Source organism: Solea solea, chromosome 1 (assembly GCF_958295425.1).
Source record: "Solea solea chromosome 1, fSolSol10.1, whole genome shotgun sequence".
Lineage (NCBI taxonomy): Eukaryota > Metazoa > Chordata > Actinopteri > Pleuronectiformes > Soleidae > Solea > Solea solea.
The window spans coordinates 39,385,943-39,410,517 of record NC_081134.1 but is presented as its reverse complement, the minus strand read 5'-3'; the positions used below and the strand labels follow the sequence as shown (position 1 = coordinate 39,410,517).

Here is a 24,575-nt window from a genome sequence, read left to right as displayed (position 1 = left end):
AAGGAAATGACAAGAGCAGAGAAATAGACGGTATGGGGAAAGAGATGGCGAGAGAAATGTGGGAGGAAAAAAAAGAAAAGAAAAGAGGAGAGCGGGGTCATGGGAAGGGTAAAATAAAAGAGAAAGTAGTAAAACGGTGTGTGTTAGTGTTGTCCTGATGCCTCCCTGCAGGCCTGGACACAATCCCACAGCTGTGCCTCTCTCTCTTTGACCGGCACACACACACACACACACACACACACACACAGAATATTTACAGTCTCCACCAAGCTGACCTCCCAATGAACCCAGAGCAGAGACTCCTCACAGGCCATGCACTATACCCATCCTGGCCCGCCCCCTCATAAACATACACACACACTCACACACTCTCATAAAACACGCACTGGCAAGGACGGTACAGAGAAGCAGCTCAGACAACAAACAGCAACATAACTCTCCCAGCACGCTCACACCCCTTAAACTTGCCGGTGACATGCAATTAATGACAACATACACAAGAAGCTCACCACCACAGATGTGTATGTGTGTGTGTGCGCGTGCGTGTGGGTGCATAGCTAGAAGGATGCTACCTCCGTTGTCTGTTCTCTTCAGCGCTCCATCTTTGTGCGGACACAGCTCACATCTCTGTGGATGAAGAAGAAACATCAGGTCAGAAACAACAGGTCACCTCATCTACTCGGGGTGAGGTGGACACTAACGTACGACAAATCTGTCAGTAAGTAAGCTCGAGATACCCCGACTCGGCTGTTTCTTACTTCAAGAATGTGTATCAGTGCAAGTCCAAAGGAGTCGATTGCTGCTGCTCTCAGTCTAGAGCTGCAACTAACGATTATTTTCATAATCAATTAATCTGTCAATTATTTTCTCGATTAATCGATGAATCGTTTGGTCCATAAAATATCAGAAAACCATAAAAAATGTTGATCGGTGTTCGTCAAACCTGGAAATGATGATGTTCTCAAATGTCTTGTTTTGTCCACAAACCAAAATGATTGACTTTTAATGATTAATTTGTTATCCAGAGCAAAGAAATGAAGAAAATATTCATATTTAAGAAGCTTAAACAATCAGAAATCTTGTTTTAATCATGAAAAAAGCTTCAAACCGATGAATCGATTATCAAAATAGTTGTCGATTAATTAAGTAATCAATTAATAATCGATTCATCGATTAATCGTTTCAGCTCTATCTCAGTCCCACAATGGGTTTTTATTACAGGCGTAATCTGCACGTGTACGCACAGTTAATGTGACTATTCACGAGAATATTAAAAAGTAGCCCTGCTCTCAGTCTAGGTCAGAGTGCTACAGGATGTATGGAGTCATTGTCGATTTACATTTTTTATTCACTTTTAAGGTTGGTGTTGTGGAGCTCAGACAGGTCAAAGTGAGGTCCCTCACAACAGCAGTGTGTTCAGGCCCAAGTTATCAGGTTAATGGCGAGTGGCAGGGTGTTTTCAAATGCTGATATTTCAGCTTGGTTTTCATGTTAAGGTCAGTTTAAGTAGTAACGTCCAATCTACTTCCCATGTGTGTGCAGGTGTGTGTGTGTGTGTGTGTGTGTTATCACATGCAGTGGAGATGGAAGAGAGAAGAGGAGATAAAGGACAGAGAAAGGCACACACACACACACACACACACACACTGACCTATTATAAAACAAGTGTTGCTCCAAATGAATGGGACTACATATAATCAACTGACGACGAGCATTTCTGCTTGAAACAAATATTCTTTTATATTTATGAAGCTTGTCATTCACTAACTCACTGATTCTACCAGATATATTCAGGAAGATTTACAACTAAATATTTCCTTTTGCTGACATAATTCTTAAAACTTTTTCTTTTTAAATCAGTGGGTTGCCTGACTATTCCTAAAAGCAATATACAATACTGCTAAGCAAAATCTTGTAAATAACCAAATGCGGATGACTTTTATTGTACTGTGCTCTTATTCTGTGGCAGTGCGGAGAATTCCAGTCTCCAGTGTGGCAACAGATGACGGGCTCAGGCCTCTTAGCAAAAGTAAACCAGACAGGAGAAGTCGTGTGTGAGAATCAAAGACGCCAAACCTAATGACACTTGGCACGGCAGCAATCTCCTTTGTTGTGTTTGATTACGCTCAATCAAGCCCATGGCTTAAGTGCACGCTGACCACAAGGAGGGTTTTTGAGTACAGACAGGACTACGGGCTCAGCCACAACAATTCAACCGGGTTTGATTTAATGCCTTGTAGATGTGTAATTGTGTGATTTTTGCAAAATCGCACTGTGTATATTAATCAGTAAATTCAGTTGTTTTAGTTCCCTCCGTGTTTAGTGTTGCTGCAGGCAAAACCTTTTATCTGTGCCGTCTTTTCGCACCATGCCCTTACAATTTTCATGAATATGTCCTGTATAATAAACATTATTGTAATCAAGCTAGTAAACAAAATGACATGCAAATCAAATACTTGTTATCGTCTGAACATTCAAATCAAAATGACAGCTTGAGATGCCATTGATACGACCCTGTCCATCAAAATGATGGACAATGAAACCTTTGGTTATTGTTGGCAGCTAACATTGTGCACAATGTTATTTGTGGACACACACGTACAGCATAATGTAATTACCAGCCTGCAAAGCTGGACAAACACATATGCATAAACCTTCACCGAGAATGAAACATGGCACTTCATGCATCAGCTTTGATGTACAGGTTTTCCACACTTACTCTTCCCTGCGCACAGTCTGGCAAAGCTTGTACATGCACTTAAGTGATCTGGTTATCGTCAGATTTCTGCCATAAATTCGATGCTGCGGGGCTTTGTAAATGGGTTAAGAGGTTAAGGAAAACCTGGTTATAACGCTAAACTTTGCTCTGTGTGCACATGATTCATATAGCATGTAGGCGCATCATACCACATTCATTTGATCCAACCTCTACATACAGCTGCATGCAAAAAGTTTGGGTACCCTGGGGCAAAATCCATGTGTTATAGATTTTTGAGGTGAAAAGAAATACTTGACACACAAATACACCAAGCGCAAATCTTAACCAAACTGGTCATCAAATCTTACTGCACTGCTACAAGTTATGTTTTTCTGTCGCATGCTACAATTCTGGTTGAATTTTTTAAATATCATTTGTAAAATACGTAACTATGCATGAAACATTTAAAGCTCAGCTTTTCTTGTGACTGTCGTCTTTACTTTTCACTTCAAAAGACAGCAAAAATGTTTAATATGCCCAACTTTGCAATTACAACTTCAATAAATTTTGCTCATGACAAAATCTCCTCAGAAGGTTCTCAAGGCCGTCATTCCAGCCATACCAGCTAGTGGCTTTTTTAACCGAGTTCTACAAATAACTCAAGTAAATTATGAAAGCTCTTTAGACCAATTCAGTTCAATCATGAGCGACATGATTCAGAAATTAAGGGAAATATGAAAGCCAGCAATTCCTGCATTGACTGTTGAGTATGCAAGCTATTCCAAGGGTTTTTCTTTGTTCATTATGAAATAAAGCACTCATTTTATGTTGGTTAAGGTCTCAGCAGACAGTGCAGACGCATGACTATTTTCTCAGTTGTTTTTAAAAGGCAATAGAGTAAAGTTTTTATGAGGTTGCTACAACGCTGCATTACATGTGATATGTAATGCAGCTTTTTATGACCTGAAGGTAATATTCATCATAAAAATGATCAGTTTGTTCACAATAAAGGAAAAAGTATCATCTCTGCAAGTTCACACCCACAACTCGACAACACTAGAAGTTTTATCGACAAAGAGCGTTTAAAAAGAGAAGACTTGAAATCCAATCAGTGAGAAAGTCAGTTTAATGCTATTTTTGTGATAAACGCGATCAGAAATGATCTTGTGGCGCAAATGACGTGAGTGGCGCGATGCAAAAATATGAGTTTGGTCGCTGCAGCATCCCATTGTATTTTATCTATGAATCACACAGTGCAAAGGAGAGACAGGTAGAGAGAATGTAACTGGAGTAAACAGTGGATTAACCCTTCTACCGATCCTGTCGTCGGCGACAGGATTTGGCATGCGTACTTCTCATTACTGCAACTGGTGACCTGTCCAGGGGGTACCCTGCCTTTGAGCCTATGTCAGCTGAGATTCATGTGGAAGATAAAGTGGTAGAAGATGGATGGATGGATGGATGGATACCAGAAAGCAGAGAAATAGAGCTTTACACCAATAAACCTGTCAAGATTCATCAGCACGTCACATGACTGTGACGCCAGCTTCTCAGTACTATATTCCTAAATGGTTGAATAAATGCCAGATATCGAAAGTGAAAGTTATCTTGGAAAGGAGCCGAAAGGGGCAGAAGCACTCACTGATTTAAATTTCTTTAACAATACTACTGCCATAAAATCAATATATGAATATCAATAAATGCTTATCAAACCATAAGATGAACAAAAAACAACCCCAACATGAAAAAAGGGCCGCTACTCACTCAGCCCCGAATCCCAACTTGAACCCACTTTTGAAAAAAATATAACTTCAACTGTATATCAAATCATTCATCTAAAAAAGCTTTTATTTTGAAATTCTGTGAAGACTCATACATGATGAATATGTAGAAAGATGGTGCGACTTACAACACGAGCTGCTCTCTCCTGAGACTCACACTTTCTACAGAACCAGGGTCCAGTGGGCACCTGCACAATGCCATAGCACGCTGCAGAGACAGATGAGAACAAACATTAAATAGGGTAAAAAAAAAACTATAAAAAAACAGAGCAAGTCACAAAAACCACAACAGAAACTTACACCACAAAATGCAATTATACATTGGTAATGAAAACATGCTGGAAAATAAAAGATACACAAGAAACAAACCCAAACTGTAGCATGTCTTTAATTATCACACACTATCTAGATTTGTGGCTGGAGCAGTGCTTTGATCTGATTGTTTTTATAACTCTCAGCAGACAGCTCACATGGTTTGCTTGTGCTACAAAATATTTAAGCCTCTGGGACAACGTCAGAGTCTGTGGTAATTAATTTTTAATATTAACACATATAGGCATCGAAAATGAGCGTATGCTTTTTGAACTGGTTACTTCTGAAGCTGCGCTGAAAAGAGTCCACAATCATAATTTATCCTCCCCTGCATATTTCTATAAAAAGGTCAAGGAGGGGTTCTCAGCTGCAGCAACAGCTGTATTTCTGAGGCGCCTGTTGGAGGTGATTTTTTTTCCCCTCGTTGCTGTGTGAATGTGAAGGCATCTCTTAATATGTTCACAATGTGTGAGCAAAGAATATGTTTTATATGTGTAGATACTCATTCGTCCCCGGTCGTAGTTCTCCAAAAGTCAATGAATCAGAAGCAACTGGACTATATTTATTTATGATGTTTCACCTCTCAAAATGGTTCGTAGTCAGCATTGCAAACCCCAAAAAAACACACATAATTGTTTTCACCTTGAGATAAAGTTGCCAGTGCTGCAAACAGTCTACCTCTTCACATTTAAAGATTACCTCTCAAGCTCTCTCAGTAATCCAATGAAACACACAGCTCTAATCCAGATTTGAGAACAATGCTCAGAGGTGAGAGAGTTCAAATTAAGAAACTAGTAGCCAGACGTCCAGGACACACACGGTTAACTGGGTTATTCTACACACACTGCATACCTGCTTAACAAATTATACCTGGTTCATCAACTCATTTCAATGCAACATATTTATATTCACTGTTGAGTTAATCAATGCCACATACAGTCTGGGAACACTTTGTTATTTTAGGCTTTCCTAAAACCAAGAGAAGAGATCCAAGAGACAGGAAACAGGCTTTCATTCATCATTAAACATGAAACACATTGTGCGTACTGCAAATGTATTGCATCCTCTACACTACAGCATGCAGTCATTATCCCTGGGTATGTGTTAAAAAAAAAATCTAAATTAACCCTCAGGTGCATATACTACTTTAGAAGCACACTCTGAATATTTACATTGTTAAGGAAGAACATTATACTGTAAAATACCATTGATTTGCAGGAAACACCAGAGTTAATGTAACAATGGCAGTGAAAGTACAGAACATTTAAATCAGTCAACAGTGATGGTTGCTTGTGTGTACTGTAATACAGTAATACAAGTTGTACAGTACACTGTCTTTCACAAAGTTCTCCAGTATTAATGTGTAGTAGGACATTTGGACATATATTAACATTAAAATGCCAATGTTGCCATTTAAAAAAAAATGCATCATACGATTAACATCTGTTGATTCACATTCATCACGTGGAAAGGGTAGAATATTAAATGTCAGAACACTGTTTTACATACTGAATTAATAGAGTGTGTTCTTACATATTATAATAAAGCTTGCACCCTATTTAAATTCTACCTCAGGTGTCTACAGTGCCATGCAAGAGCCTCAGGGGCACCACCAGCTTTGTTGTTTTTATGCATGTAAAATACTGTGATCTTTGGCATTTGGATTGGAATGATGTGACTGAAAGTTGGCCTTGTACATTAGCAAGCTGTCAATGAGTTTAACTCATACAACATGTGAGTGTAATGCTCAAGCAGGTCTTGAATAAACCTTTTTCATTGCAGTTTTTCCCTACACATGAAATAGTAAGACAAACACAGGTTTTACCACTAACATGAATTAGAGTTCCAGGTTCAAGAGAGCAAGGGTTGTGCTATTGTTCAAGTGTAAGGGTAGGTCACACTAAATACTTGACAGAAAAAATTTAATTTTAAAACTCCATGTTTCCTGTATTGTATTGTATGTCCCAATAAAGTAATTGATTATACTGTATACTGTATGTTATCTTAATACATTGAATAAACAGCATGAAAACCTAATAAAACAATGACCATATGCACTCAGTGACTCGAGTGTCATAGAAATCATTCAATACCTCACCTGACTCACAATTTTAAAAACCTGACAGTATTTTCTAACTGTCAAACTTGACAGGTTAAGAGAATATAACACTGACGTTATGTAAAATATAACACACTATAACATTTGGTACATTTGTGTTTCACATAACCACGATACGTGTATTGTCAACTACTGTTTTGACAACAAGAAGAGAAGCAATTAGGTCAAAATATCGATTTGGTGATATATCGCCGTCCTTCCTCGCGCAGTACTATAAACGATACGAGAGGGCAAATGCCAATATTTGAATAACTAAATTAAGGAGCTCTAAAGTAAACAGTCCCTGCCAGTTTCACTTGCCAGACGTCATTACCTCAAGTCTGGCGCTGCTCAAATAAATGAGGGAAACTTGGGTGGATGTTACCTGGCCATGGAAGATGGAGTGTTCTCCGGGATAATGGCGGTCAAAGCTACGTAAAGAGGTGTTCAATGCAACGACTTTATGCACTTTGTTCTATATGTTGTGAATAAATAGCAAAATCCTGCACATTTTTCACAGATGTTTTGTTTTCTTCACTTAGACAGATGTGGTGATGTATCGCTATATGATTGTCTTGCAATATATTGATTATCACCATAATTGTTGTATCGTGATATTATTGGTATTGTGAACCTTGTATTACATGATATCTGAGGCACCATGTGATTCCCACCCCTAGTGATTAAGGCCAAAATGGATTTTGGGAAATGCAGCATAATCTAACAATTTCACTGCTTACTAGTTTCCTTTTATATAGACTTACTCTTGTCCTGTGTAACTGTCAAAACAATAACAAACCCTTCAAATCAAAGAAAATGTTCTCCACGTGTCGGCACGCTGACATGCATCTGCGCGGGTTCATAGCTGCTGGTGTTTCAAATAGTTTTCATTCTCTTGCAGTCTTTGCCAAACGGACCCACCGCCGGCTGTTTAATTTGTAAACACTGGGAGACGTCATCACCCGTGTCATCGTGGGTAAGCACTGAAGCTAACGTGTAGCCATCCGAAAAACACTGTTTTGCTCCTTCAACTGCTCAACAGTGTAGACTCCAAGCGTAGAAACGTATCTAAATAAGTTCCCCTTCCATCCATACAACAATACGGGCTAGTATTTAAGAGTTACTGAGCTGTTTTATAGCTCACTAATACTACACCGTGCCCCACAGGGAAGCTTGTGTTAGCAATGTAAGATAATCCCCACAACTAGAAACTGGAATTGTGTCCAATAATAAGCTACAAGCTATCATCCACAACAGATTAGCAGTCAAACCCAGAACAGTGGACTGTCGTGCTGCCTGGTTTGAGCTTGGCCTCAGCCTGGTGTTGGAGAGGGCAGACAGGAGGAGGAGGAGGAGGATCCACACGGAGCGCTCCATAACCTTGCAACAAGACAACGCTAACTAGTCCGTGAGCTAACTGCTAACAGCTAGCCCAGCTAGCAGCAGCAGCACAGCTTACCTTGGTGCACAGCAACGTTGCAGCCGTGTCCGTCGCAGTAAACCAGCGGATTTTCCGCCCAGCCTCGCTCGTCTGAACACACGCAGCAACCGCCGATCATCTCCTTCATGTTATTCGTCGATAACTCGTCGTCCTCCGCCAGACACCGCTCGCTGGAAACCATCTACTAAGAAAGCGGACATGCGGAGGAATACTGGGCAAAATTAAGCCGAAACCTTCGCCGAATGCGGCCCACTCTCCCCAGCTACGCCGCTTTAGGTCCCGCTCGGTCGAAATGTCATGTTTTAAACGCGTTTACGTCCCTTTTCGACACCGTATTTTTCACCAAAACATCCACTTCACTGCACGACGGTGAGCAGCAGAGAGGACCCCGTAGAGAACAGGAAATGCGTAATGACGTAGACGCGTGTGTGTACGTGCGTGCCCTCTGACAGGAACACATCCGTGATGCGGTTGGCTCAAAGCCTTCCATGTTGGATCCACATGGCAGGAAGAGAGATTATTTGAAAGTTTTTTGCAGAAGCCTCACTTTTACTTTGCATTAGTTGACTCCGCTCAACATCACTGACGGAGACGTACTGCCTTCTGCTGCAGGATGTTTGTGACAGCAAATATGTGATATGACTTTTTATTTAACCCTTCAAAAAAGTTACAGTAACACACCCAGAGCACCAAAATGTGTTCACAAAAAAATCAAGCTATACATTTTGTATTCTTTTTTTATTACTATTGTTTTAAACAAACATCAGTCCTTTACATACATATAAAATATGAATGCATGTTTTTGTCATGATGCACCTTCATTTTATGGTAAAAAAAAAAACACAATTAATTAATTATTTTCAATATACTTCATGCAAACTGGTTTATTTTTGGTTTGATTATTGCAGCCTGATATAATGTGAAAGATTATCAGAAACCTTTGTTTAGTTTATATGAATGTGCACTGTCATATTTCATAAAATTCTCACCTAGCACCAAAGTGTGCTCATAAAAATTGAATGAATTATGAATTATTATTTTTCAGTCCTCATAATACATATGCATCAAAATTAGTGGTTTGAACGGGTTTCAGTGAGCACATTTTTGTGCATAGGTGTGTTAGTGTAAGTATTTTAGTTAACCTTGTTTACAATTTTTAAAAAAAATGAGCACACTCAAATGCACAACCTAGCATATGCTTTTAACACTGTGCATGAAAGAAAAAAGGATCAACTATTCTAGAAGATAAAAAAAATGTGTCTAGGTGTGTTAAAGTGTTAAAGGTGCAATATGCAACATTCTGCCTCACACTATACCAGGAAACAAATATGACCAAAACACTAAAGGAAACACTAGACAATGTGTATAAATACTCTATGTTCAGATGTTGTTTTTAAACATTGATAAGAGCACATTTTAACACTCCTCCGTTGACATGATGTCCTGAGAATAATAACAATAATAAGTAACATACAGAGCAAGAAGAGCTGTTCGCTACTAATTGAATTGAAAGTAGTATAAAGCATCCAGCTAACAGAGACTCTCTGGTTTTACTTTCAACAAAATCTTGTTCTTTGGCTAAAAGCTATAAACATGAAATGAAATAAGCTCTTTCGTCATCAAAAATGATTTAGAGCTTGTCCTCCTCATAAGTAACTAAATGCGCATACATGAAGTTCCACGTCTGTTTTCAATGGTGACCAATTTAAATAGGTGTGATAGCTTACTGGCATTAGCTGTCATGATCATTTCTGTTTTCGTCTGACAGGCGTGCGTAAATGTAATGACTGATGGCACTCAGGTATTACATATTGGAATTTTAAAATACAATTACAGCTCGGGGCAGTTTTGTCCACCTGCTGAGTGGACGAGGAAAGAGCCAATCCGACACTCGGTGTCGGTATTGTTCTTACGCTGTCCAAAACCGCTGGATCATATAACGGGAAAAGAGAAATGTAAAATCCCATAGGATGCCTAAACCCAAAATATCATGTTATGCTTCACTAAGCACAGGCTGTAAAGGGAGACTTACACCACCGTCATGTGACCAGAGAGTGTGAGTGAGGGCTGCACATGTCTGCCTTGCTGCAGTCATCATATAAACTGTGTTATTTTAACTTAACAGCAGCATTTATAGTAGAATATTTGCAGTTGTATCATTATGTTTTTGGTTATGGCTCAATGGCAAATTTATGGCATTGTTTGTGAGCGATATCATTATCAATAACCAAATGTCTTTAAAAATAAATATGAAAATGTCCTACTACAAATGAAAAATCTGTTCTGTCATTCAGTGTAAGGATCATGAATTCACTTTTCAATTAATCAAAAGCTGTTTTTCTTATTTTACATAAATGCAAACAACATCATTTAAAAATATACATATATATATATGGACCACTTGTTGTGAATACACATTACAGACATTTACCGTTTACTGTTTTATCCCTTTCAGCACTGGACTTATCACACATGAAACTAAATTACAGAATAATCAGTAAAGAAAATAATCTGGTTAACGCAGTTTCTTTTAGTTTACTGTCACACCAGTGTGTGTATATTTGTGGTAATGGTACAAGGGTTAGGGTTAGGGTTATCATAAATCATAATAAATCCAAGTGTAACAGGTTTTTCAGGTGAGAGACATGAGGCTTGTGTGGATTTTTTATTGCGTTGTATAAAACTCAACAACACAATAGTCTCTCAATATAAACATGACTTCTGCGTGTACCAACAGCAGCAGCAGCTTCTGTACATGTACAGCATTTAAATCAAATACTAGTCTTGGTTTTTAGCCTTTTTTTATTATTATTATTATTATCACATCTTACAGGTTGAGTTGTATTGCTGTCATTTTTAAATAAAAATGTTAATTTCATTAACATTTATATTTCATTACGATGAAAACATGGTGAGAGAATGTAAAAGTATAGGCTTAACGAGCGGACAGCCAGTGGATCTGAGAAAAGTTTTCATTACACAAAAGAATATATTTATCCTAGCAAAAAAAGAAATTAATTGGCTTTGAGAAGCCTGGTTCAGAGCTGTCAATATACAGTTTTGTTTTGACAGCATCCCCATGCTGTTGCCAAGGATGTTCCTGACCACACACACACACACACATACTATTCTAAGCACTCAGCTGCTGCTTGCATCACCGATTCCTCTGAGCGAGCTCCCGCTCTTGGTTTCCAGAGAAACGTAATGACTTGCCAATAATGCGCAAGAGCACACGAGCGTCCTCCGTGTAATATGGTGAGCGAGAGGTCCCTGGGAGTGCCTGCCCATTGTTTGCTTTAATTTCAAATTGCTCAAATGCTCCAGTCGACACTGGGCACTGCACTAAAAAGGGGGCGTGGGGGGATGGGGAGCTGGGGAAAAAGGGGAAAAAAGTGAATTGTGTGTGGCAGGGGAAAACCTATTAGAGCTGGAGAGAACAAAGGGAGGCGAAGGAGGGAGCAGCGGTTGTGGAGGGGCCCATATAGCTACTGAAACACTGAAAATGGCAAATGATTTTCCCAACTTGCACTTGATTAAGTCAAAGTCTGTGCAAATCATGTGTAATGTTCCTCAGGTTGTCAGAGAGGAGCTTTCACTGAGACAGAAAATTGGAGCAACACTGTCTGCCTCCCTATAGTGACCTCCAAGTGTGGCTTTTATATAATTCAAGGTACAGTAACTACAGCAATTATATCCAGGTGTCATGGTTAGCTCTGTGGCTCATGTTGTACATCTGTTAACTTAGTGTTGAGGTCTGTGGATCCACTGTGGCTACATCTCTGGATTTGTTCAGAGAAATACAGCAACCTGTCTCACACACACATTATTTTTTTCCACACCTGCTGGAGAAACTTGCATACTTCTCACACCATGCAAATGTAACCTGTATGTCAGAGGCTGTCATTGTTGTCAGGAATGTTGCCTCTGTCCTCAGCACACTTGTTTTCATATTATCGTCAGTGATGTAAAATAGCAAAGTTGAACTTGGGCAAGGCAACAAAACCAACTTGAAATCCGCGAAATAGACGTTTGCTGTGGGGATTCCCATTTCATTGATTTAACAGTATTCAAGAAATGGGCTGACAAAGAACTGTTAAACAAAGGAGGTTTAATTTGCTGTCCTAAAATGCCCTTTCAGTGTGAAATGTTCTCATTCATATTCCCCAGTTTTCTTGCCTTTGGTCCAGATTTAATTGTTGGAAAAGGCGGCTTCGCAGCATTTGAAATTTAAAAAGGTCAGAGAAACCCGCACACATGAGTTCTGGGTTGTTTGCGGTGTGTTTTTGTGCCGGGTCCTTTGTGTCGAATGTGGAAAGTGTAAAATACACAGCGAGGACAAAAGGCAATATACTCACACCTCACAGCCTCAGACTTACATGTAAAATCCTAAACTCAAGTTAAAGCACTGTAAACACTGTGTGTTGTTCCTTAGGCGACCAAACAGACCTCCTGATCTGAAACATTTGTTTTGTTGACAAGAACTTACATGAGAAACATTGCCTTATATAACACATTAAATGTTAAAAGGGTTTATCTTGAAGCCATACACCCAAGAATATGCCACATGCTTGTTTTTAAATTGATTAACTGATGACAAATGTGTATTTGGGTGTCAAGTAGAACCCAAATTAACTATGACTAGCTCATACGATATATATATATATATATTCTGGAAACTGTGACCATGTAAATTTCCCCACTGTGGGACTAATAAAGGACTTTCTTATCACAAAAATAATCATATTGTTGTTGTTTTTTCATGACAATGTGTGTTTGAGTCCAGCAAGTATATACAATTAGCCCAAATATTAATGCTTAAGTAAAAACACAGACAAAGCAACAAACACACACACGTCACACACTTTAAACTGTACAGAAATACTTACTAATAAAGTTTATTTTTCTCTTGCTTCAAATTCAAAGCATTAAATATAAGGGAGTCTAGTATTTATTTGTGACGAAATTATGGAATATACTCGAGATTTTAAACATGTGGCAAATGCTAATTATCAATATTCTGCACATGTTTTTATTTTATTTTATTTTAAGGCATTTAAATAAAAACAATATTGAGAGCTGTGATGGTTGTAACAGACCAAGGCTGTGTGGTGTTTATTCAGCACACTGATCCACAATTTGTTTCAATTGCCATTGTTCATAATTGTGACAATTTTAGATGTATTTAAAAAAAAGTTTCCTATAATTTAGCCCTTAAACAGTTCCACAGTGGGGGGAAAGTGAGACAAATGGAAAATTTGAACGCAGTGAAAAGGATAAGAACAGTTGAAATGACTCTTTAAACTTAGACCCATCAGTGCGTTATTTTTATTTAAACAGGGTTTCCTCAGGCACACACACACACACACACGCACGCACACACACTAGCGCATTGGAAGAGAAAAAATACAAACAGTCCCAACGCGTCGGGGTGAAAGGTGAAGAGAGCCCCTCCCCCCACCACTGTCCGCACACACTTCAGGCTCGGATTGCATGTAAAATCACATTCTCTCGGGGTGGTGGGGGGTGGAGAGGAATTCATTGTTTTGGCATGGGGCAGTGGGTTTGTGTCATAAAAAGTCTATGCTCTTACAAGAGCCTGCGCCTCCTTGACCAAGTGTCTCCATAAAACTCAATGCACAACAAATGAGTCGCGGCTGTAGCAGAAACACGACACGTTTGGTGAAACTGGTGAAACATTTTTTTTTATGGCTCATAAAGAAATGTATGAACTTCATGATCACTGTCAATTTAACTCCCAAAGTGTTCCGATCTCTCTCACCCTCTAACTCTTAATTTGAACAATTCCACTCTTGCTTGTGCCGCATATGGCGCGTGGTCATGTGAGCGTGTTGGAGCGCGTGCATACTTGCTTGTGTGTGTGTATACTTGTTTTTGTTGCCTCTTTAGGGCCCTTTTTTCTGGCATAAACACTGATCTCGTCATGGAAACCAAAAAAAAACTACCGTTCTCTTAATGAGGCAGAACCCTGTTTCTGATGAGAGTTTTAGGACACAGGTTAAGGTTATAGAGTTAGACATTAACTGGTTATATTTAAAGTTGGGGATATAACGCTTTACAGGCTGGAAGTCAGTGCACAGACCTGTGTCTGTGCCTGTGTGTGTGTGTGTGTGTGTTCTTACCGTAATCCGTCTATCTCTCCCATTAAGCCTCGCTCTGCAGTGAAGTAGTGGAAAAATAGAAAAGTAGGTAAAGCCCCGCACATGCAGCAGTAAGACGTTTCTCATACGCATGTAGCCCTTTATTTAGGTTAATTTACTTCATGTTACTTGATTGCCTGTTCTTATTGTGTGAGCTGCATTAAGGATCATATATACAGTACATGTCTTGAACCTTAATTCCAGACACTGACTTGAAAGACACAGCATTTTAACTGCATGTCTATATAGTGTGTCCTTCGGGTTAAAGTGAGTTGTGCACAATGGATAACTCTGGATTTTAGATCGTCCGAGGCTTTTCACCTGCAGCACACACACACACACACACAGAAACACACACACACAGGGCTGCAGCGAGAAACCTCCACCGGGCTTGGAGTCTCTCCCTCGGCCTCTCTGTGTGTGTGTATCCTCCCCTCCCCTCCAGATACAACATCCAGGCAGGCACATGCAGGCAGGCAGGCAGGGGAAGAAGAAGAAGAGGGGGAATAAGTTGCCCCGTGGCATCTGGCGTATTCACAATCTGCATGACAAAGGAGCTCCCGTAATCTTAATTGGGAATTATTAAGTGTATGTAAATACACGGGGTTATTTTTATTCACAGTATTTATGCGTAATATGTTGTCATTGTTTTCAAATCGTGAAAACGAGTCTGCATTTAGAAAAAGATACATAGAGGAACGTGTAAAGAGGATTTAAAATATATATATATATATTATTTGTTATTAATATTATTATTAATTTAATTTAACTCAGTGTGTGTGTGCGATTTCGTGTTTTAGGATGTAGAACAAGTGCAGATGACTGAGTTTGGATATAATTAGGTCAGTAGACGAGAATTATTTTGCGTGTCACACTGGTTCAGATTTTCTACATTGTCCTTGAACGCAGTCCATAGTGGATGTCGTTCAGAGGAAAACAATAAACTAGTTTTGTGCCAAACGGAACACAAAACCCAGATCTCCTTGAACGGCTGTGACGTGCGTCTCCGCGCCGCCGCGCGCGGTGCTGCTGACAGTCAGGGGAGCTGTTATTCCCCCCGGGCATGTGGTGGTGGTGGTGGTGGTGGACCTCTCAGAATAAGCTGCCTCTCTGCTGCATCCGAGAAAACTCCACGTGCTCAACGCTACCGCGCACAAGCAGCACGTGAAGAGCGAGTTTCTTTTCTTTCTTTTTTTTTTCTCTTTGCTGCTGCTGCTGCAGACGGAAGAACCGAGCAGTCTGACGCACAGGTCTGTGGTGCGGAGGTCAAATCACCCAGAGGTATAGAGCTGTATAAGTCTTACACACACACACACACACACAAACACTGAATGTCCACAAGCAACTTCTGCCATATAGCGTTCACTTTTTTACACTTAAGGGTAAAGTATAAAGTATTCTAATATCCCTACAACTTTGTACCACACTATTTACAGCCATGGAACGCAACATAATTTAATTATAATAGCTTAACAATAAAATGGTGGAGTAAATAAATAAATGTAAGTTTGGTTACAGCGTGTGGGGAACAGTTATTCACTTTTATAAAAACAAAAACATATTAGCCTATATTACATACAGTTCACAGTCATATTATTTAGACAGCGTTGTGGGTGGTGGCCTCAGTGTTTGCTGTGCTGTCTATAGTGTTCTAGTCTATACGTGTGTGTGTGTGTGTGTGTGTGTGTGCATTCCAATCGTCTCTATTTAAGTGCGTGTGCGTGCTCGCGCGCGCACGTATGCATGTTCCCTGTGCATTTTCGTGCAGGCATTGTCAAACACGCGCACAAAAACCCATGTGTGCACCGTGTGACACCGCGCGTGACACGAGGCACAGTAGAAAAGGGAAAAAAAAATCGGCTTCAAGTTGACATTCCGGTCATTTTCTGACACACAATGCTGCTCACACAACTATAACAATTCATATATTTTCATGTGATATTTCTACATTTGCTCTCAGATGTGTTTAAAATGTTAATTTTTTCAAGGGAAGCTGCTGAATATTTTTGAAGTCGCTGCAGCTGAAGATGTGAAAATCATGTGGGAAAAGCAACTCTTGACTCTGCACTTTACGCGTCGTCTTATCACACTGGGAAATGGGGCGCGCGCTTCATAAAGGTTTGACGCTTTTTTAAGTGGTTCGTATAAATAAACATGAACTTTACTCATTGGCGTGTTCTTTGCATTTTTCCCCCCCTTAAAGCGATAAATGTAGGCTTACCCAATTATTACAGCACACGTGAATGTGTCACACACTCACACACAAAGAGGGAGGGAGGGAGATAAGAGTAAAAAGTGTGTAAAAATAATGTATAAAATAAAAATAACATGACGGTATAGAACCAGACAAATGAAGACAAGTCTACATAAGTAGGTCAGTCTATAGGCAACACACGAGGAAGAATTCATATGGAGGAAAAGCTGGACCCAACAAAAGCAGCACACGAGTTGAGCTTCAGTCAGAGCAGCAGCAGCAGCAGCGTGGACGTGGAAAAGCAGCTCCACGAGTGTAAAAAGCAAATATCTTTGTTTAAGCATGCGCTGCCTGCACACACACACACACGTCGTCAACAAGACACTGTGACTTCATTCCACCCGCACACAATCCACTGCATATGTAGCACATACCATACTGCGTGTCCTATACATGTTACATGCACGTTTATGTGGACAGCAAAAATGTACATTTGAGTGCAGTGTCACGCTGCACACTCACACTGGTTCACCCATAATGAACGCACGCAGCAGTGGCGACTTCACTGCGTGTTTTACTTAAACACTGACGACTGCGTGTGAGCAAAATTGTAAACTATATTGTAATGATAGTGTGTGTGTGTGTGTGTGTGGAGGGGAGGGGGGGTATCCATTTTATTGCATCACCTGTCAGCAGCGTCCAATGGGCGTCTACATGGAGGGCATTAATTGATGAAGGTGTCTCCAGACTGGCGTACCTCCCCTTCTCTGTCATTTTATTTGTGGCTCAACCAGCAGCCAGAATAGCAGCTGCATTTTAGCAGTTATTCTGTTTCTCTCTCTCTCTCTCTCTCTCTCTCTCTTCCTCCCTCCTCTCCACCCTCACTACTCCCTCTCCCTCCCTCTCTCTCTCTCTCACACACACACACACACTCTCTCTCTCTCTCTCTCTCTCTATTTTATCCCTTTGGCTGAGGCAGTGGTGTACACCTACCACTCGTCCTGCTGCCGACCAGAGGGGAGTGGAACCGGCAGAGGCAGGTAGCAGCAGCCCCGGCTTGGTGGACGCATCCGCCGCATTCCTCCACCATGCCGGACCGGGGCAAGAGGCGACGAGTGGATGCTGTCGGCTCAGTCAACATATGAGACACCGGCGGCTCCCTTTAACTCCGCATGTCAAAGTTTACATTTTCATGACGCAGCAGCAGCAGCAGCAGCAGTGTGCATGGATTAAAGGTATGAGCAGGATGTCTTGGGCTCGCGACCCCCCCATGCCATTTACTGGTGAATCCATAACACAGTGAGGGTGACTACATGGATTAAATCATTGGAGCGCATTTATGAAACATGGGAGACCTGGAGTGTGGTTTTGAGGAAATGCAAGGCGTCAGATTGGGATACCTGCTCATCAAAGGCAAGCAGATGTTTGCTTTGTCTCAGGTCTTCACCGACCTGCTCAAGAACATCCCTCGCACCACAGTGCACAAGCGCATGGATCACCTGAAAGTGCAGAAGCACCACTGCGACCTGGAGGAGCTGCGGAAGCTCAAAGCAATAAACTCTATCGCCTTCCACGCCGCTAAATGCACGCTCATATCGCGGGAGGACGTGGAGGCTCTGTACTTCTCCTGCAAGACTGAGCGGGTGTTGAAGTCCAACAAAAGGAAAGCGAAAGCGGTGCTGTGTTCCCCCGGGGATGTCGATGCGTCCTCGGGGCTCCTCGGTGCAGACGCGGAGCTGTGGAGGGAAAAAGTTTGGTTTAGTTTGCACGGCGTCCCGGAGACTCTCACACTTCACAACAAAACGGGCAGGCGGAGAGAGCTGACTCCCTGCCTTACCGACTCCAAACTACCTCAATATTACCACAAATCCCACGGACGGGATTACCGTGCGGCGACCAAGTCCAGTCACAAACACTTTAAAAACTATGAAACAGCAAAAATCGCAGGGAACCGCGTTACTTTGAGCCAAAGGCACTCGTTTTTCCGGAGCGCAGTGAGCCGGCAGCCCGTGGTGCTTCAGTCCGCCATAGCTGCTCAGTCCAGGCTCTCGCGCTCTGCCGGCGACCTACTTCACAAAAGGAAGAGGAGGCGCGAGGGGGGCGGCGGCAAGGACAGCGCGAGGCACTCGTTGAGCAGGAGCAGACACGCGCATCACCAAGTCCCACCGGTGCTGCTCGTGCAACCCAAACCATCGAACAGTCTCGGGACTTCTTTTGGTGCTTTCCACCTCGAGCAGGATTTTTATCTGGACCCCAGATCTCACCATCACCACCACCACCAGCATCACCATCATCATCACCACCACCACCCGGCTTTCCCGGAGAGCTATAGCAGCGACACCGAGTCCAGCACCTACTCAGATCGGGCCTACCCCGACTCGGACTTTGGGTCTGGCTTCTCCACCAGCAGCAACTCCGGGAGCTCGGAGGAGGAAGAGGAGGGCGAGGATGAGGATGATACGCAGTCAGAGAGTTCAGAGGTCAGCACAGAGGAGGAGGAGAGCTCCTCTCAGTCCGACTCCAGCTCAGTTTCAAGCCAGGTTTCGGTCCAGAGCATCCGGTTCAGACGCGCCCGGGTCGGTTCTCTCCCCAAAAGTCTGCACACTAGTAAAGCACCTTTGCTTCTACAGCCCACGTTTCACTACAACAACCAGCAGCAACATGAGAAGCATCACAGGACACTGTGCCATGTTGCCACTGCACAGACAGAGGACACGAGGCAGGAAAAGAGGAAAACACGTGAATTTATTTGCAGTGACACCAGAAAGGATTTGGGACCCATACAGCCACCAAAATTCAACTCAGCTGCTGTGCATGGAGAGAGCTTTTTTACTGAGTCCAAAAGGGAAAAGGTGTCTGATGCGAAACCTGCGTTAGGACTCCACCGGAGCAAGGCCTTTCACCCCACACGCAGGGCATCATCAGGGTATCTCACTAAATGCCCCACGGGACTGAGCGCGCTGCTTTGTGACCAGGACAAAGACGCCAAACTCCCAAAATGTACTGATAAAAGGGAGGCGAAAGCCACCACAATAAAACTGCCCACACCAGTGAAAAAAATAAAGACCGAGGTGGAGGAGTCCTGTGTGACCGCCACCTCCAACACTGACAGCGGCAGGACAGAGAGGACGCCTCCCTTCAACCTCCACAATGTGAAAGTTAAAGTGGAGGAAAGCTGTGACGAGTATGAATACCACAACCAAGCTACTGGGGGAGTTAAATGTAAATGGGATAAAGCAGAGAGCAGCAGCTACCAAAATATTAGGCAAGGGGACGTTTTCAGCAGCAGCGGGATTAAAGCCACAGATAAGAGCCCAGATGTGGCCCCCAGGTCCCCGTGTGACCCTCAGGAATGTAGGAGGGACAGTCCAGGTGTGGAGGAGGGGGAGCACAGACACAAAAGCTGCAGGGCACTGGTGCTGGGGAATAAGAAACCCCGAGTTTCAAAAACTCAAACAAAACAAAACGTGCCCCGGGTCAGCAAGCCTGCTGCCCCTCCTGCCCCCTCCTCCTCCTCTTCGTCATCCTCCTCCACCTCCTCCTCTTCTTCTTCTTCTCGCCCCTGCGAGGAGGCATCCGCAGAGGATTTACCGAGCAGACGCAAACGCAGCATTGCAGTATCGGCCGTTAAAATGCCTTTCAGCCTGATGGCAAATTTCCCCTCCCCGCCGTCGCTGGTTGTTGGCAGCGACGGGGATTTGTGTCCCGCTTACTCCCTGAACTCGCTGCTGGGCCCCGGGCCTCCCCCTCCGTCCCACCCCGTGTGGAGGTGGCAGCCAGGCGTCCACGTTCTCCCTCCCCCACACACGCAGAGAACTAGGAAATACTGAGCTGTGTGTTTGGTGGTGGTGTGTGTGTGTGTGTGTGTGTGGTTGGGGGGGGGGGGGGGGGGGTATAAGAAAAGGAGGAAAAAAGCAAAACAAAAGCCCACACGGTGTCCACGCTCCTCCAACCTAATCGTAGCTCGAGTCTTAACGTGAGCGCACCAAATTTGCTCTAAACTTTGTTTTGTTTTGTTGTTGTTTGACCTTTTCTCCCCACCCTCTGAATGGATATACATTCCGCGTTGTTTCGAAGTTTTGATCGAGGAAAACCTTCACCACCATCTCTCTACCCCTTTTTGGAGCCTCGCGCACACATGGACTGTGAGACACCGCTCGTGGATTAATCTAAAAAAACCACGACAACAACGTGTGTTTTGAAATAAGATATCAATCCTTAGTAATATGTGAAAGGGTCTCGTTGTTGCGTTGTTGTGTTTACTTGATTTTGTTTTTCCTGAACTCGACTGTTTCTACTTTGCCTTTTCTATGCTCGACCTGTTGGATTGTATGTCGCAGGGCTTTCAGTGGTTTGTGCTTTGTCTCAAAGAGGAAAGGGGGCAACACGAGATCGCAGCATTTCTTGTAACGAGGCTAATCTCTAATCTCAGATGAAACTGGGTTTCTATAAAAAAAAAAAAGAATAATAACAACCAGGGTTTCCATTCTGTGCCACTTGGTAAAGCTGTGTTTTCTTTCTTGGCCCATGTGTCCACGCGTAAAAGCGCCAGGGAATTATTTTTTAACAATTGGGTTTATTCATGTCCTCTAAATTAAGCCATTATTAGATTTGATTTTGGGCTTTGTTAAAGGTGATTGTGGGTCAGTTTTTTTTTTATTACTATTATTTTTGAGTGCTTATGATTCGGTTTTAACTCTTGTTTTCATGTCTGCGCAGTATTTCCTGGTTTGCAAACGTGGTTCCATGTGCACAGATGCAGACACAACACAGGCCTTAATGTACAGACAATCAAAAAAGAATAAGGCTTAGACCTTCACACAGCACGATAGGACTCTACTCATGTCCCTGCAGGTCCATATATATTATATATATATAGTATATATGGACACCGCCACAGTGATTGTGTTCGACATAGGTTTGCAGTGGGATGTGAATCAGTAGTCACTGTGGGGAGGAAAACAGCACCAAAACAGCGTGAAACACCTTCCAGCTACACTGGCTGTTCACTCAGAAATAATGCGACAAAGCACAAGTGAAACGCTGAAAAGCATTGCACTTCGATAGACCGTTGGGGTCCAGTTTCAGCTTTAGTGTTTTCTGACTTGCCTGGTGGGGAAATGATTGCGAAGAGATGCTGATAGGAACACGTGATCGATGAAAATCAAAGAAAAATATACAGAAATATAAGACTGTTTCATTTGGATGTGAAGAAAAATGGCCAAAATACATTAATTTCCCATGTGTAACCTGAGGTTTTTTGGTGGCGCTCATTATTATGTTCTTTAGTTAGGATGGAAACACGTCACTCGTGTCCTGAGATTGGCTGAGACACTCAAACTACAATTAGCTTTCCCACATAAAAACCCATAGAAAGACTAAATGGATAAATGTAGACTTGGTGAATGTACTGTATTAAGTTGTAGCTCCTACTTCAATGTGAACACTCTGACACACATGGAGTATAGAGATCCATTGGCTCAAGTTGCACCCACATCATATGAATCTATCCTTTAACCCTTAACAAATAAATGTGTGGATGATTTTTAATGGCAGTGCAGTGCACGGGGGCACTCTGTGCACTAATTGACAGGCTCCTCTCTCTCACTGCCCGCGACAAAGGCGAAGAGAGGCCCATAGTGCAGCTGATGGCGAGTCAGATCACAACAAACCCAAAGCCCGTGAATGATGTCAGAGCTCCTCACATAAGCACAGCAAAGAGCGCGTTCATTCAGAGGATTGTAGAAGCTATTTAAAGGCTGGTTGTAAAAAAAAAAAATGTGATAGAGAGAGAGGGAGGAGAGGAGGGGGGGATGTTAAAATCAGCTACATGTGGTGGATGTGGTTAAAGCACCGTTGTGACGCCACATCTCACTGCAGGGTCCTCCTATTATTATCATTATTATTATTATTGTTATTCTTATTGTTGTTGTTGTTGTTTTTTATTGGCTGCAGGGGCTAAAACTCAAACTTGAACTTACGCCTGTTCTCAGCTTGTAAACGGGCTATTTCTGCAGCTATGACACAAGCTGGTGCGTGAGCAGGCTGTTGCAGTATAAAACGGGGGGTGGGGGGTGATGAGGAGGGATGGGGGAGGAGGAAGATGTGTGTGTGTGTGTCAGAGCAAAGCTTTCAACCTTTACTCCGCATGTCAAAAGCATACAGGGCTGCACGGCATAGGAAGAGGAGGAATAGCCTTTGCGCAAAGCTGTGCGGGTTTCCCCCGCAAACACACACACACACACACAAGCGCACGCACACACACACACACACACCAGCCTATTCTCAGTCACGCAGAGCTCACAATGCGCGGCTGACGGACAGGGATGGTGCTAATGGCCTGTAGGGAGGGCCTTTTCCACCATTTAGCGCAAATAGCGCTCTGACAGTGACGCTATCAATGTAAACAATTGCATCGTGCGGCAGATATAGAAGCAGCATGCATGCACCCTCCTCTTTCCCTCCTTTCCTCTTCCTCTTCCCCACTACACCCTCGCCCTCCTCAGTCACTCATTTAACGTCTCTCTTTTTTGATACAATACTTGAGGTCAGGTTTTTTGACATGGAATTTGAAGTCACTGGTTCTTTATATAATGAGACTGAATATTTATTTTTGTGAATTTTCTCTGAGGGTTTTTTTCTTTATATTTTGATGATTATTTTTTTTTCCTCTTTGTTGTGAATATGCATATATATAGTACAGCTGCACTCGAAATGGAAACTTGAACGGTGGATTTCTGAAGCACTTTCCTTGTCTTTTTTTTAATATGAAACGTTCATTAAACGCGACTGAGTGTGAATCACAGACTCTTGGTCTTTCTTTTTGGGTTTGAGGGTGTGGAATCAAGACATATGTGATGTTTTCTTATGGGGTTTCCTTTTCCTTTGCAAAAAAAAAAAAATCGTATATTTTTGGGAACACATCTGCTTTTCATGTTGTACCAGTTTCCCCTTTTAATTTAGGGTTAGGGTTATCAATTCCACAGCTAAAAGTTCAATTCTTATTTATGGAAAATTAGACAATTGTATGTAACAATTGCAGACTTAAAAGGGTTTCAGATTTGATATGATATAGACCTGAAATTATAGTCATAATTGAAATTGTGAATCAGTGAATCACTGATGAATAAAGGTACATAAACACGCTGCTCGCCTGCAGTGTGTGTGTGTGTGTGTGTGTGTGTGTGACGGTAGAAGTGGTAGACCTGCGGAGCCTGCAGTAATAACAAGAGGCAAACCGCAGACATTTACGCACACAGCCCTTTTCTAACCGCTGCACATGAGGTGGTGTAAAGGCGTCACGGTTTTACATGCATGCAACAGAGAGGAGCCTCAACGAGCCGGACTGAACGACGCAACCCTCCTGCAGGGCCAGTGCTCAGCCTCTGAGCAACTAACTCATAAAACAAGAACAAAAAAGTAGTTGCAGCATGCATGCGTGCATTTGCAGGAAGCTCGTGCGCAAAGATGGCCAACTTCTCCAATTCCCTCTCCATAAACAACCACATTCCTAAGAGACTATATAGAATAAAGGGCAACCCGGTTGTATAGTTATGACACAATAATATAATCCAACAGCTCAACACGTCATGATCGAGACGCACAGCAACCATTAAAAAATACAGACAGGTTTCCCCTAAAATATTGTTTTACTGATTCATACATTTCATACCAAGATTTGACGGGATTCTGCAGCCTGGTCCCGATTCAGATATAAACTCAGCCTAAGGCTGAACGACGTGTCTGTCAGACTATATGTGCAGCAGCAGCAGAAACAGAACCTTTAGAACTTCTCCCAGAAGCTTTGAGCAGACTTGCCCTTTGCTCGTCCTGCCACGTTTTGACGTGATATGTCCCTGATTAATGAGACAGTGGTATATATGGCCCAGGCCA

At 42.3% G+C, this 24,575-nt stretch overlaps 2 protein-coding genes across 2 annotated transcripts; one reads left to right on the top strand and one right to left on the bottom strand.

Moving 5' to 3' along the window:
* LOC131456270 (protein AF-10-like) lies at positions 1–8,779 on the bottom strand. Its single transcript, XM_058624449.1, has 3 exons — positions 8,349–8,779; positions 4,608–4,687; positions 1–627 (listed from the first exon to the last, which is right to left on the bottom strand). The coding sequence occupies exons 1-3, from the start codon at positions 8,509–8,511 to the stop codon at positions 304–306; spliced, it is 567 nt and encodes a 188-aa protein (XP_058480432.1). The 5' UTR covers positions 8,512–8,779; the 3' UTR covers positions 1–303.
* Positions 8,780–17,200: 8,421 nt separating this feature from the next.
* Positions 17,201–20,566, top strand: skida1 (SKI/DACH domain containing 1). The gene has a single exon (XM_058633318.1). The coding sequence runs from the start codon at positions 18,029–18,031 to the stop codon at positions 20,510–20,512; it is 2,484 nt and encodes an 827-aa protein (XP_058489301.1). The 5' UTR covers positions 17,201–18,028; the 3' UTR covers positions 20,513–20,566.
* The last annotated feature ends 4,009 nt before the right edge of the window (positions 20,567–24,575 follow it).

What these genes read in the sequence shown, in the direction of transcription:
- skida1 (XM_058633318.1), top strand. Translation starts at nt 18,029, where the DNA reads ATGGGAGACCTGGAGTGTGGTTTTGAGGAAATGCAAGGCGTCAGATTG.
- LOC131456270 (XM_058624449.1), bottom strand. Translation starts at nt 8,511, where the DNA reads ATGGTTTCCAGCGAGCGGTGTCTGGCGGAGGACGACGAGTTATCGACG. An exon ending in CAACGTTGCTGTGCACCAAG is followed by an intron (nt 4,688 to 8,348) that starts GTAAGCTGTGCT and finishes CTGTCTCTGCAG; the next exon opens with CGTGCTATGGCATTGTGCAG. An exon ending in AGGAGAGAGCAGCTCGTGTT is followed by an intron (nt 628 to 4,607) that starts GTAAGTCGCACC and finishes CTTCATCCACAG; the next exon opens with AGATGTGAGCTGTGTCCGCA.